This window comes from Carya illinoinensis, chromosome 16 (assembly GCF_018687715.1).
Source record: "Carya illinoinensis cultivar Pawnee chromosome 16, C.illinoinensisPawnee_v1, whole genome shotgun sequence".
NCBI classification, from domain to species: Eukaryota; Viridiplantae; Streptophyta; class Magnoliopsida; order Fagales; family Juglandaceae; genus Carya; species Carya illinoinensis.
The window spans coordinates 11,504,983-11,520,481 of NC_056767.1; the positions used below are offsets into that span (position 1 = coordinate 11,504,983).

The 15,499-nt window shown below is 30.0% G+C and overlaps 2 protein-coding genes across 5 annotated transcripts in view; both read right to left on the bottom strand.

Annotated features, from left to right (window-relative positions):
- Positions 1–759: 759 nt before the first annotated feature.
- Positions 760–15,499, bottom strand: part of LOC122299080 (probable disease resistance protein At4g27220) — a 79,347-nt gene continuing 64,607 nt past the window's right edge. Inside the window, exons 2-6 of one of the 4 annotated variants that reach the window (XR_006239572.1) lie at positions 8,681–8,882; positions 7,779–7,869; positions 7,442–7,639; positions 3,430–3,517; positions 760–850 (exon numbers count right to left, since the gene is read on the bottom strand). The gene's annotated coding sequence lies outside the window, so the exon portion shown is untranslated. Of the gene's footprint in view, positions 851–933; positions 1,101–3,429; positions 3,518–7,441; positions 7,640–7,778; positions 7,870–8,680; positions 8,883–15,499 lie in introns of those variants that run through there. The other 3 variants (XR_006239571.1, XR_006239574.1, XR_006239573.1) reach the window with 3 other exon arrangements.
- LOC122298811 lies at positions 13,082–13,687 on the bottom strand. Its single transcript, XM_043108665.1, has one exon. It carries the CDS (start codon positions 13,685–13,687, stop codon positions 13,082–13,084), a length of 606 nt encoding a protein of 201 aa, XP_042964599.1.

Sequence of the window (15,499 nt, forward strand, 5' to 3'; positions counted from 1 at the left end):
TATATTTACAATTTTATGCACATAATCTTACATACTAACATGTTAATCATTAAAAATATAAAACTTTTAAAAATTCAAAATTCAAATTAAAAGAAAAAATTGATTAAATAAGACTATCGTTGAATAGGAATAACATATAATATTGACATCTCAAGTACTACCAACACGTATTTTTGTATCAAATTATATAGTCTATATAATACGATTCATTATTTTAATAAACATCATGAACAAGTATTTACAAAGTTTGTGACCAATTTTAAAGTATTTTTGTTTTTCGGCATTCCTTTATGGGTAGTGCTAGGGCCACCGCTGGGAGCTCCCGCTAGGCCAAAAAAATTTTTTTTTTTTGTTTTTTTTTTTTTCACATCATTTTTTTAATGTTTTTAAATATTTAAAAAAATATAAAAAATTTATAATAATATTAAACAATTTTTACTTAATCACTAAGAAAAAAAAAAAAAAAAAAAAACTGGGAGCGGTAGCTCCCAGCGGGATCCCCCAGCGGGGGATCTAGCATTTTCCTTCCTTTATAAGGTAACACGCATATATCGTCAACACGTAATTAAAAAATTTGTGACCAATTAAAAGTAATTTTTGCATGCATTAATAAGTGAGAGGAAGAAATTAGTAAGCACCTCTTAATTTTGCAGGATCAACTCCTCCTTTCCGCTCTTGATCTGAGTTTCCAGCATTCCCCGCCCCTACTCATACAGACAACCAATCTTATCTCTGAAAAAGAAAAACAAAAGTGCCTAACTCTCTCCTCTCCTCTCCCGATAATGCTCTATGGTATCGGCCAGGCTGCAATCAATCATGTTTTCCATTTACGTTTGCTTGTACAGGAAACCTCGTGAAAAAAAGCGAAAAAGATAAATAACTCTGACCCCACAGTCTGCAAAAAGTTAATAGAAAAAATACACAAAAGATCTCTTAGCCAATCTATCCTCCGCAAAGTGGAAGACAAAAGTGTCCAAGTATGACGTTGTAGTCATGTTTTAGTAACTCCGAGCCCACAACAGATTTCTTAGCCACACCTTCCCTGAATCTTAGCCATTTCCTGTTGTCTTGTAGTGTCGGTTGCAGAGTACTTTTGTCGACTGCGTTCAAGGCAACTTTTCGATTATTTGATCGGAGTTTGATGCATGATAATGATTTTGAGCACTGCCTCATGTTCTCTCTCTCTCTCTCTCTCTCTCTCTCTCTCTCTCTCTATATATATATATATATCTATTTCTCACTTATTAATGCAAATATTTGTTGATCAATTGCAGGTGAGTTATGTTAGAGTTAGAGATATATATTTGCCGAATTGAAAAGAAATTTATTATTTATTAACTCACACATTATATATCACATTTTTTTTTAATTTTTTTTGAATTTATTCTTTTTAAATGAATTGAATTATTCTACTATTATCTATATATAATATTTGATAAATAAAAAAAAAGTGTCACATGTGATGTAAGAACTTATGTTTAAAATTTTTCATTTACAAATAGAACAACGGATGAATCAAGTCAGATCTGGTTTGGAATCTTTGGATAGAGTTGGATCTTTCCTGAATCGACACCACCTCCCAACAAATAGATCAACGGATAAATCATCCAGATCCCAACACAACACGCTAAAAAAAATAATGAAAGTAAATTATGAGAATTAAAAATATTTCATCTCTTCTATTATTGGATAAACTTAAAATTAGATTTAAACTTAACGCTATATTTTTAGATCCAACAACTCAAATTTCATTGTGTAGTGATTGTTATACATTCAAAGAAATTTCTTTTACCATCCACAAATGGATGTTCATTTACTTAATGAGGAATGATTTGGCTAAGCAAATAACTTAATTCCATCAAAATAAAACAAAAAATAATTTGTATTATTTTAGATGTGTAAACTTCACACAATCAATTTAACAAAAGTGAGTCCTGCATGAGATGCACTTAATATATATATATATATATATATATTTTTTAAATCTACTTTTCAGGGTGAGTCATTTTTTTAAGTAATAATTATTTCCTCAATCAGTAAATAAAATTAAAAATTAAAAAAAATAAATATAAAATGAGTAGTAAATAAATAATAAATTAGTAGTAATCCTATCATTTTTCTAAAAATATCAGCAAGTCAAATATTGCAGGCTGGCCATCCAATGGACGAGAGCCACAGGACTTTCGGGGGTGACAAATCACCAAATGTTCTTCATGTAGACATTGTTTTGATAATGATAAACATCGATCAAAGCTAATCACAACAATGCTAACTCCAAAAAAATTTTCTCACGTGCGGAAAAGTTCTTGAGTAATTGCGTTAGTTAATCTTATAAGTCACAATTATAATTTCATTTAATGAATAAATGCAATGAAGCATATTTTTATAAAAAAATAAAAAACAAAAACAAAAACAAAAATTTTTTCATGAAAACTTCATGTAGACACTGTTTTGTAATATACTAATCATCGAAAAAATAAATAGACTCAAAAGTTGAGGGAAGGTCCATATATAGACTCATTCAATAAAAGACCCAAACAAAAATGAATACGTACAGCAAAGTATTTTTAAGCTAAAGTATTTGATCTGGACAAGCGTGACCCTGAAAATAGCATCAATTTGGTATTTACTATTTTAGATAGTCAATTTCAGACAACCTTACTTTCTAAGATAAATTTAAAAAAAAAATTAAATTTTAAATTTTTTCAACCTTATGCTTTTAGATAAACTTTCAGACAAGCTTACTACCCACAATTATGGTGTTCATTAGGTTCAATTTGGTAACAAAAAATTTTTATCTTAAATTTAAAATTCTCATCTCCTTATTATAATTTTTTAAAATCTCCATATAAAATATAATAAATAATTCAACTTTTTTAAATTTTAAAATAATAATAATATCTTAAATTCAAAATTTTCATTCTATTTACTAAGCAAAACCTAATTTTTTTTTTTTTGTCACTTTATTGAAGAAGTTGAGTAGAAAATTAAAGACGAGGTTTTCATGACTAGTCATTTCCTTTTGTCTTGTAGTGTCGGGTGCAGAATACTTTTGTCGACAGCGTTCAAGGCCACTTTTATATTATTTGATCGGAGTCTGATGATACACATTAATTTATGGAGTCAAAATAGCCAGTCGAAAATTGGGGCAAGTACCAAGTTACCAACATGTTTTTTTTTTTTTTTGCATTAAATTGTCTGGTCTATATACGATTGATTTAACCAACTGTAGATATATAGTAGATGCCGATATTTTCATTATATTCATGAACATCATGAACAAGTTTTTATAAAGTTTCCAACCAATTTTGAAAGTATTTTCAAGGTAACGTTAACACATATCTCGTGAACAAGTAATTAAAAAGTTTGTGACCAATTAAAAGTAATTTTTCGGATGCATTAATAAGTGAGGATAAAATTAGTAAGAACCTCTTAATTTTGCAAGATCAACGACTTCTTTCAGCTCTTCTGAGTTTTCAATATTCCCTTCTTTCTCATACGGACAACCTCAGCCAATCTATCCCATGCAAAAAGAAAGATATAAGTGTAACTCCGAGCCCACAATTTGCAAAAAAACTATAATGATGAAATATATAATAAATTTCTTAGCCACACTTTTACATGTGCATGCTTTGTTTAAAAATTATCAAAAGTGATTAATGCTCTTTTTAACATATGCAAAATGTATAGATGATTTTGTTTGAATATTGTGAAAAGTAAATACTCATTTTGTCATATGTGAAAAGTAAAAATATTATATTTGAAACTTTTGAAAAGTAAATAATATTTTCTTTGACAATTGCAAAAATGAGAAACTTTTATTTGAAATTTTGAAAAATGGGTAGTGCGCTCCTTTTCGACTTGTAAATCTTTTTACATTTGAAAATAAAGTCTCATATGCCTATAAATAGCTCAATTGAAATATTCAAATTTACAACAAGAGCATACACACATCAATTACAATTTTTACAACATTTATTGAAAGCTTTCAATATCTCTTATATAAGCATTTAGCCTTAACTCTTATTCATTTTAAGAGTGTGATACCCCGTATTTTATCATAATTTTATTGAAGGAGTATTTTAATTTAAATAAAATATTGATACTTTTGTTTTAAATTTATCATATTTTTAATTGGATTTATTTTATGATTTATTTTAAGTTGTGAAATTTATTTTGATGTATTTTCTTAATATTAATTATTATTTTGTGTTTAAATTACTTTTTAATTTAAATTATTATTTTTTTGAATTTTAAATTATGTTAATTTTTACTAATTATTTCTTCTATTTTTTTTGATAGGTACTAAAAATAAAAATAAAAAAAAATAAAAAAAAAATAAGATATTTCTTCTATTTTAGCAAGATATTGTGTTTAAATTATTTTATTCAATTTATTGCTTTTAAAATTGTTTTTCGTTGAATCAGTTTCATGACCTAAGATGTGAGGATTAGATCTCATTTCTTTTTCTTATCTTTTTCTTTTTCTTTTTTCCTTCTTTCTTTTCTTTTTTCCCATTTTTCTCCAATCTCTCTCTCTCTCTCCTCCCGCGCGATAGCTCTCTCCTCTCTTCCCGTTGTTTTTTTTTTCATCCCGCCGTAGCGCTGCCGTCCGTCGGCCATGCTTCTCAACCCCCCTCCCATCCTCTTCCCCACTTACCAGCATCCATCCCCTTTCATTTTCAAACCACCTAGTGCCGCCGATAGTCACCACGAGTCACTCCAAGCCGCGTTGTCCATTAGCTCTAGCACCGCCGTCACTCTACCTTTGGCCATTATTTCTTCACCACTTCATCACTGACCTCTTACTAATCTAATCCACCCATTTCCAGCTCCGATCATCACCGGAGCAACCACCACGAACTAAAATCTGATTGGGCCATTTTTTACTTCCACTGCCATTTTCGCCGCCACCCACGACTAACCACCACTTCCACTAGCTTCACTAACACATCTAAACCTTTCCTATCAATTCCAAGTCTTAGTTTGTCCCCCTTCAAAAATGAGTATTTTGAGACTCATGGCCTTAGTGTGATTTGCACTATTACGTTGCATTGCCGTTGCTTTTTGCACTTCTGTGATCATTCGAAAAATATTTTATAGCACTCTAAGTATTTTCCAAACTTCTTTTAAGATTTAAATATATTTTTGATTTAACAATACATTGTGTTTTCGTTGATTGTGCCGGACTGAGTTCGAGGAGTCGGGGGTTGGTTGGATTGGAGGATGAACATATTTATGTGATTGGTTGATGTTGGAATTTGTTAGTTATTAGATATTGGTTTCATGTCATACATTGCATAGTGTATGCATATTCATGTTTGTAAATTGAAAAGTGAGCTTTCGCATAATTGCATGCATGATCATGTGTTGGAAATGGAAACTGGATTTTCATGTGATAAATGATTTTGGGTATGTTTGAAATGAATGGATTGAAAGGTTTGAGTCAGAAGTACTGTAAGGATGGTGGTAAGCAGGGACGGTGGTAGAGTCCCACCTACGATTTCCGCATACGATGCAAGCTTAAAGATGGTAGTAAGCAGGAATGGTGGTAAAGTCCTACCTACGATTCCTGCCTACAGACGGAGTTGTAGGGATGATGTTAAGCAGAGACGGTGGTAGAGTCCTGCATGTGATTCCCGACTACAGTGCTCTAATGGTTTGGTTAATGAACAATTTCTGGGAAAATAGCGAGATTGGATTTTTAGGCCAAAATGAAATTTTGGTATGTGTGGAAAATGTGGATTTTTGGACCTCATGCATATAGCATCATGTTCATATATATTGTTATTGCTTAATATATTTTTATCTTGTGGACTGTTTGGATTATTACTTGCAGTACCGTCTTTTGTATCGTAGATTTTTACTGATTATTTATAATATTTTTGTACATTTGTTTTTAAGCGAGTTTGTATTTAAACAAATTCTAGTATTTAGTCGATTGACTTTATTATTTCACTGCATTCTTTGTTGTACACGTGTTACATTTACACACTTAACACGTTGCAATGGGATGTGTGACCCGTATTGTCGTCATCCCAGATGCCTCGATTCCCAAGTTTCAATATTTGGTGGTCGGGGGCATCTCAAAGAGATATATAGTTTGCACTGTAGTGTTCTTATTTTACTCATTGAATAGAATTTTTTGATAACCTATTTACTATCTCTTCTTGTATTAGTAAAAGAGTGTATAATTCTCGTGCATATAAAATGTATTCTACACAGGAAATATTGAATCACTACGTGTAATGTGATTGCAAGTGTAAAGGGTGTTCTACACAGATTCTTTATAGTGGTGTTGCTCAAAAGTGTAATAAATTTTTATCTCCACCTGAAGGAGATTGAATAGTGAATTTGAGAGTCCTCAAGGGGTAGCTTGAGGCGAGGATATAGGTAGTGAGACCAAACCTCGTTAAAATACTGAGTTGACTTCTCTCATATCCTCACTCGTTATATTTACTGTTGCTTCGTATTATGTTCATATTTTATATTGTATATTTGATTTATAATTGTGAATTTTTAAAACAAATACAATTCAATCCCTCTTTTGTCAGTTATCTAGGCAACAATAGGTATTAGAACAAAGACTCTTTTGTAAGACCAACTATCTTTTGAGTTAAAATCTTATATCTAACATTACAGCTATTTGGTAAAAGCTAATCTAACAGCTGACATCTACTATTTTACCAAGACAATTACATATTATGGAAAGCTAGAATGAGAATTTTTCTTTAGGCTCAAGGTCGAGCATTTGGAAATGCGTTGTAAACAAACCTTATATCCTAACAAAAGTTGTCGATGGAATAAATGTCAAAAATGAAGAATAAGAGGTAGATCTTGAAGATGAGAGAATTTTAACAGCTATAAATCTCTTATATCAATAGGAACAAGTTCAATAGAATAATGACTTGCAAGACGGCAAAGGAAACTTGGGATGCATTAGAAGTTACTTATGAATGAACTTTGCAAGTCAATTAATCAAAAATTTATATTTTTACTCATGATTATGAAATGTTTAAAATGAATTACGATAAATCTATTTATAGTATATAGACTTGTTTCACTAACATCATAAATAATTTGACAACTCTTAACAAAGTCTATTCCAACGTTGAGATAGTAAAAAAAAATTTCAACTCTCTCCCAAAATATTGAGAATCAAAAGTAATAACAATTATTGAAGCTAAAAACTTTTAAGAAATCCGAAATAAATGAATTTATCGACTCATTTACCACCAATAAGTACACACTAAAAAGATGTAAAGATAGAATTAAAAAATTCTTAAAAAGAAATAAAGCTCATTCATGAAATCTTTCAAGATATTTTTTAAGAAAGATATAAGTAAAAATGATTTTTTAATTTATTATAAATACAATAAATATAGACATATTAAAAATAATTTTTGCATGCATTAATAAGCGAGGAAGAAATTAGTAAGCACCTCTTAATTTTGCAAGATCAACTCCTTTCCGCTCTTGATCTGAGTTTACAGCATTCCCCCTTCTCATACAGACAACCTCAACCAATCTTATCTCTGAAAAAGAAAAACAAAAGTGCCTAACTCTCTCCTCTCCTCTCCTGATAATGCTCTACGGTATCGGCCAGGTTGTAATCAGTCATGTTTTCCATTTACGTTTGCCTGTACAGGAAACCGCGTGAAAAAAAGCGAAAAAAATAAATAACTTGACTTTTTAATTTATTATAAATACAAATAAATATAGACAAATTAAAAATAATTTTTGTATGCGTTAATAAGTGAGGAAGAAATTAGTAAATACCTCTTAATTTTACAAGATCAACTCCTCTTCTCAGCTCTTTAATATGAGTTTTCAGCATTCCCCCTTTCCCAGACGGACAACCTCAGCCAAGCTATCATTTGCAAAAAGAAAGACACCAGTGCTTAACTCTGAGGTTGTAGTCATGTTTTTGTAGCTCCGAGCGCACAATTTACAAAATTTTAATGATGAAAAATAAACAATTTCTTAGCCACAATTTTTGTGGGTCAGTCAAGCAAAGGACATGGACTTTGATTATTTAGATCGTGTGGTCGGTATCTAATCCCATTTTCTTTTGTCTTTTAGTGTCGGCGTCCAGCATAATACTTTTCTACTATTTGATGATACAATTATTGATACAGTTAAATGGTAAATATAGATATTCATTCTTGTAACGTTTTAAAACTAGGGAAAAGAATAGATCTACATGATAATGGGAATAATACAAATTTTATAAAATAAAATATTATTTATATTTACAATTTTATGCACATAATCTTACATACTAACATGTTAATCATGAAAAATATAAAACTTTTAAAAATTCAAAATTCAAATTAAAAATAAAAAATTGATTAAATAAGACTATAGTTGAATAGGAATAACATATAATATTGACATCTCAAGTACTACCAACACGTATTTTTGTATCAAATTATATAGTCTATATAATACGATTCATTATATTAATAAATACGATTCATTATATTAATAAATACGATTCATTATACGATTCATTATATTTATAAAGTTTGTGACCAATTTTAAAGTATTTTTGTTTTTCGGCATTCCTTTACAAGGTAACACACATTAAAGTATCGTGAACACGTAATTAAAAAGTTTGTGACCAATTAAAAGTAATTTTTGCATGCATTAATAAGTGAGAGGAAGAAATTAGTAAGCACCTCTTAACTTTGTAGGATGAACTCCTTTCCGCTCTTGATCTGAGTTTCCAGCATTCCCCGCCCCTTCTCATACAGACAACCTCAACCAATCTTATCTCTGAAAAAGAAAAACAAAAGTGCCTAACTCTCCCCTATCCTCTCCTGATAATGCTCTATGGTATCGGCCAGGCTGTAATCAATCATGTTTTCCATTTACGTTTGCCTGTACAGGAAACCGCGTGAAAAAAAGTGAAAAAGATAAATAGCTCTGACCCCACAGTCTGCAAAAAGTTGATGGAGAAAACAGACAAAAGATCTCTAAAGCCAATCTATCCTCCGCAAAGTGGAAGACAAAAGTGTCCAAGTATGACGTTGTAGCCATTTCCAGTTGTCTTGTAGTGTCGGTGAGTTATGTTGTAGTTAGAGATATTTGCTGAATTGAAAAGAACTATTTATTAGTCCACACATTATATATTATATTTTTTTAAAAAATTTTTTTAAAATTTATTCTTTTTAAATAAATTGAATTATTTTACTATTATCTATATACAATATTTGATTAAAAAAAAAAAAGTGTCAAGTGTTGTAAGAACATATGTTTAGAATTTTTCATTTACAAATAGAACAACGGATGAACCAAGTGAGATCTGGTTTGGAATCTTTGGATAGAGTTGGATCTTTCCTGAATCGACACCACTTCCCAACAAATAGATCAACGGATAAATCATCCAGATCCCAACACAACACGCTAAAAAAAATAATGAAAGTAAATTATGAGAATTAAAAATATTTCATCTCTTCTATTATTGGATAAACTTAAAATTAGATTTAAACTTAACGCTATATTTTTAGATCCAACAACTCAAATTTCATTGTGTAGTGATTGTTATGCATTCAAAGAAATTTCTTTAACCATCCACAAATGGATGTTCATTTACTTTTTTTTTTTTTTTTTTTTTTTTTAATCAAAAATGAGGAATGATTTGGCTAAGCAAATAACTTAATTCCATCAAAATAAAATAAAAATAATTTGTATTGTTTTAGATGTGCAAACTTCACAATCACTTTAACAAAAATGAGTCTCGTGTGAGATCACTTAATATATATATATATATATTTTAAATCTACTTTTTAGGGTGAGTCATTTTTTTAAATAATAGTTACTTCCTTAACAGTAAATAAAATAAAAAATTAAAAAAAATAAATATAAAATAAGTAGTAAATAAATAGTAAATTAGTAATAATAGTGTCATATATTACTAAAAATATCAGCAAGTCAAATATTGCAGGCTGGCCATCCAATGGACGAGAGCCACAGGACTTTCGGGGGTGACAAATCACCAAATGTTCTTCATGTAGACATTGCTTTGATAATGATAAACATCGATCAAAGCTAATCACAACAATGCAACTCCAAAAATTTTTTTTCAGGAAGTTTCTTAGCAGTTACGTTAGTTAATTTTATAGTCTAATTTTTCTAATTTATAAATCATAGTTATAATTTCGTTTAATGAATGAATATAATAAAACATATTTTTATTTAAAGAAAAAAATCTCATGAAAACTTCATGTAGACACTGTTTTGTAATATACTAATCATCGAAAAAATAAATAGACTCAAAAGTTGAGGGAAGGTCCATATATAGACTCAACATAACCATCTCATCCTCATTCAATAAAAGACCCAAACAAAAATGAATACGTACAGCAAAGTATTTTTAAGCTAAAGTATTTGGTCTGATAATTGAAAACCAAAAAGACAATTAATACTGCAAATATAAATCAAAACTTGATATGGACAAGCGTGACCCTGAAAATAGCATCAATTTGGTATTTACTATTTTAGATGTATGCAAAACATAATCAATTTCAGACAACCTTACTTTCTAAGATAAATTTTAAAAAAATAATTAAATTTTAGATTTTTTTCAACCTTATGCTTTTAGATAAATTTTCAGACAAGCTTACTACCCACAGTTCATTAAGGTTCGGTTTGGTAACAAAAAATTTTTATCTTAAATTTAAAATTCTCATCTTATCATTACAATTTTTCGAAATCTTCATATAAAATATAATAAATAATTTAACTTTTTTAAATTTTAAAAAAATAATAATATTAAAATATATTTTAATATTTTATTTTAAACTTAAAATTTTTATCCCATTTACCAAATAGAACCTAATTTTTTTTTTTCACTTCATTGAAGAAGTCTCATGAAAATAAAAGACGAGTTTTTCATGACGAGTCATTTTCTTTTGTCTTGTAGTGTCGGTTGTAGAATACTTTTGTCAACAGTATTCAAGGCCACTTTTTGATTATTTGATCTGAGTTTGATGATACACTTTAATTTATGGAGTCAAAAGAGTCAGTCGAAAATTGGGGCAAAAAGATATATATCCAAAAAACACCAAAATGAAGGAATATCAAGCATAAAAAACAAGTACCAAGTTACCAACATGTTTTTTTTTTTCTTTTTTCTTTATATTAAATTGTGTCGTCTATATACTGTAGATATATAGTAGATAGAGGTTATAGGAGAAAATTTAAAATTAAAGCTAAAACTCAAATTTTATCCCAAAAAAATGGCTCAAATGAGAGAGAATACAAGGACTACAGCTTTCCTAATCAATAATGTCCTCCGAAACCTTAGGGCAGGTTTGGTAAATATCTGTCGATTCAAAATTTTCATCTTTTCAACTCAAAATTTTTATTTTATTATTATAATTTTAAATAAGCACAAGATTTCCATATATCATGATACGACTGAGATTGAAAAATTGCACTGAAATGAAAAATTATATGCATATTGCACAAGAGGAACACTGACTTCCATCATATGAGTAGGTCAGTGATCCTCGGATTCCGCTCTTGAGCACCTCTTTAGAATATTAGCCACGTGATTTACAAGCTGCCTCAGTACTAATGGGAGACTTGCTTTACGAGTCATTTCATAATTGTGCTGGCTTTTAAATTATTATTGTAGGAATCTTTTGCTTTGTCAGTCATAAACATAAATAATGACATTTATTTTTTGGCTAGTTTTTTCTTTTTAACTTTAATAAGTAAAAGATTCTCCAACCCCATCATTCTGAATTACGAGTTAGCTATATATTGATCGGATAATTTTAAGTATAATTATAAAATACGTAAACATATCGTAATTATTTTAAAAAATTATAAAATTTATTATTAAAAAATTAATTTTTTAATATAAATCTCATATTTTATTCAATTTTTTTAAATCAATTACATAATAATTATATAATTTACGTTTATAAATATTTTTTCTTAGATCCATTTATCAAATACCAAAAACGTGAAACAAATTTAAGCAATTAATTTATACTAAATTAGGAAACTTCATGAGACTTGCATCCGCTATATATGATCCTCAATACGTCTCAAGTTTCTTGCACGTATTCAATTAGAAGAGTAATGAAATTTTGTAGAGTTAACTTGATAAAAAAAAAAATTGAAATCTTTTACTAAAAAATAATTTTTTCTTATAAATTTTAAATTTATTTATTTTTTAAAAATAAAAAATATATATAAAATTTATACATTTTAAAATTATAAATATCATTCCTCTTATCAGAATGGTAGCCACATCTTAGACTCTCAGCTGCCTCACCCTTCATTCCCTGTGCGTTAAATTAAAGTTGTCTTCTTCTCCTATTTTATTTTTCCGCAGTAACAATAACAGATAACGTCAAATCATTTCGAAGCCTAGGCAACTTTTTGTTGTAAGGAATGTTGTATAATACTGACGGCAGTGAGAAGTATAGAGAATAGTCGTAAATAATAGTAAAAAAATAATAAATAATAATAAAAAATATTAAAAAATAATATATAATAGTAAAATATTAGATAAGTTTACTTCGAATTATCTAAAGTGGAGCGAAATTTTTACAAGTTCTAATATTTGCTTGTCTTACCATCCATGCTAAATTGTTATGATTGTACTTCTACATTACTTAGATGCCACTAGGCTCTCCCAAAATAATTCCACACTTTAATATCAAGAGTTTAAATAGTTATCCTAGGAAATTGTAAAAATAGATAGAGAGGCCATTGCTTGTACGTACCTTCACTTTTTCCAAACTCATCAAAACTAACATACATAAAATCTCATTTAAAGAGTCTGTTGATTGGTTAGTTAATTAATTGCTAGTAGTGGAAGTTAATTAACCACTCATGACGGGTAGCTAATTTTTTTTTTTTTTAAACATCCATCAATACTATTCATTCATTCATAAAAATGTGTTACAAGATAGCAACACTCACTTAAACTCTCAATACACTATCACTCACTTAAATCCCTTCATTGCTACAAGACATTTCTCTAGCAATTATACTAGTAATTTATGGAGGTCCATCCTCAATCCAACACCACTCCCCTTCCATTCTCAATGCTCTCTTAGCTAATGCATGGCCACACAGTTTCCTTTTCTATGAATGAAGCTCACTGACCAGTCAAGCCTTAGTAACATCCTGCCACGTATATTTGCATACTGCTGCTCCATCCATGCATAGTTGCCCCCTACATCTGTTACCCCTTTAATCACCCTGTCAGAATCTCCTTCAAACACCACCATCCTGACATCAAGCTCCAAAACAAGCTCCATAGCTCTCCAAAGAGCAGCTGCTTTAGCCATATCAGAGTTGCCACTAAACAGTTTAGAAGAACTTAAGGTAAACAGAACCTCTCCCACATGATTCCTTGCCACTATACCCAAACCCAATTTATAATTGTTCTTATCTATAGCCGCATCAAAGTTTACCTTAGAAACTCCCTCATCTGTTGGCTTCCATTTGGTGTCCTTTCTTGTCTGAACATTAGGCCCCTTCAGCTGGTTCAGTGCAGCACGAGCACCTTGAAAATTTTGGAGGCTGGTCATTGCTGCAGTAAGCACTTTCCTTGGACTCTCAAACTTCCTTTCAAAAATCATCATATTTCTCCTTGTCCATAGTCCTCTCAGTATCATAGATACTTCTTCTAATTTGCTTTGTTGCAATCTAGTTTGCATTTCAGACCATATCACAAAAAAATCTTTTCCTTCACTAGGCCATTTTTGAAGACCACTCCCACTCTCTGCCCATACATCACTTGCAGCTGGGCAGGACCATAGGACATTACATATTGTTTCTTCACCCCTTTAACAGATCTGACATGTAGCATCTTCAATTATTTTTCTCTGCACTAGATTTTGTCTTGTTGGTAATATGCTTTTCAGAGCCTTCCACACAAATTGTTTTGTAGGATTAGGGACATTTAGTCTCCAAACCCCTTCCCGAATTTGCTTCTGAACTTGTTTATTAGAGCATTCCCCGACCATAGTTAATTAATTGATTGTGATATAGGGTTAATTAATTGATTGTAAGTTCTCCTACAAAAAAAGATAGAATGACCAGCGTAAACATCCGCCTGTAATGGATAGTGGCTATTTTTCCATTTCGACATTTTTTCAAACGCCTGTACGTGAAAATCTCATTAGCGGCATTTGTATATAATTTAGTGGCATTTCTTTAAACGCCGCCAGCTTTCCTAAATTAATGGCATTTATTGAAACGCCACCATTAGTTCATGGCCATCCCATTGCATAAAATAGCTAGTATGTTGCTGGCGCATCATATAAAATTGGTAGCATTTATTTAAATGCCACAAATATTACGTTGGCGACGCATTGAATACATTAACAAAAAACACCGTTGCTAGTACGGTGTCGGCGTATCATATAAATTAGTGGTATTTATTTAAACGTTTCTAACAATACGTTGGGAGACACATTAAATAAATTAACGGTATTTAAATAAATGCTGCCACTAATTCAAATAGCGGTGTTACCATAAACACCGCTGCTAGTACGTTGTCGGCGCATCATATAAATTGATAACATTTATTTAAATGCCATCAATACTACGTTGTGATACATTTATTAAATTAACGACGTTAATACAAACGCCGCCACTAATTAAAATAGCAGCATTATCATAAACACTACTGCTATTACATTGTTGGCGCATCATATAAATTGTGGACATTTATTTAAATGTCACTAATAGTACGTTGGCGACACACTGAATAAATTAACGATGTTTATCTAAACACTGCCACTAGTTCGTTGTCGATGCATTGCATTAAAACACACCAATAATATGATATACCACAATAAAAAAATATAATATATAAATTAATAATAAATATGATATAATGGATCATTATTCCTATAATGAAAAAAAATTACAAATCAAATCACATGAAAGTGATTTAATAACAACTATATATAAAATCATTAATGGACCATTTTGAAACTCTGTTACATATATATATGATATTGGCCAAACAGAATTTGCACGGCTTTCCACATGCCTCTTGTAAAAGTCTACTTCATCTCTTCCTTTCACAAACAATATTGCAGAAGTGCTTCTATTACCATAACTTCCCTATGCATGAGCGAGGGACATTAGAAATTGTCAGATAATATAGATGAAAAGTGGAAAAAAGTTAGCAAAATAAGAAGCAATGATCTTTTTATTTCCCTTTTCCAAACATACATATATTTAATATAATTAATTCACTATGTTAATTAGATACATATATTTAATATAATTAATTCACTATGATACGCTCAAAACAACACAAAAAAATAATGATCAGAGGGACTGAGGGAAATGTTAATCCCCATGACTTTCTGCATTTCTTCATGTCAACGTGTATGTCGTATGGGGTGGCAAGTTATATAAAATAATATAAGAAGAAATATGAATATTATTGAAGCAATACTTCATAGCTTGAAATAAGTAATAAACTTGAGATCAGGATTTTTGATCCTCCAGTG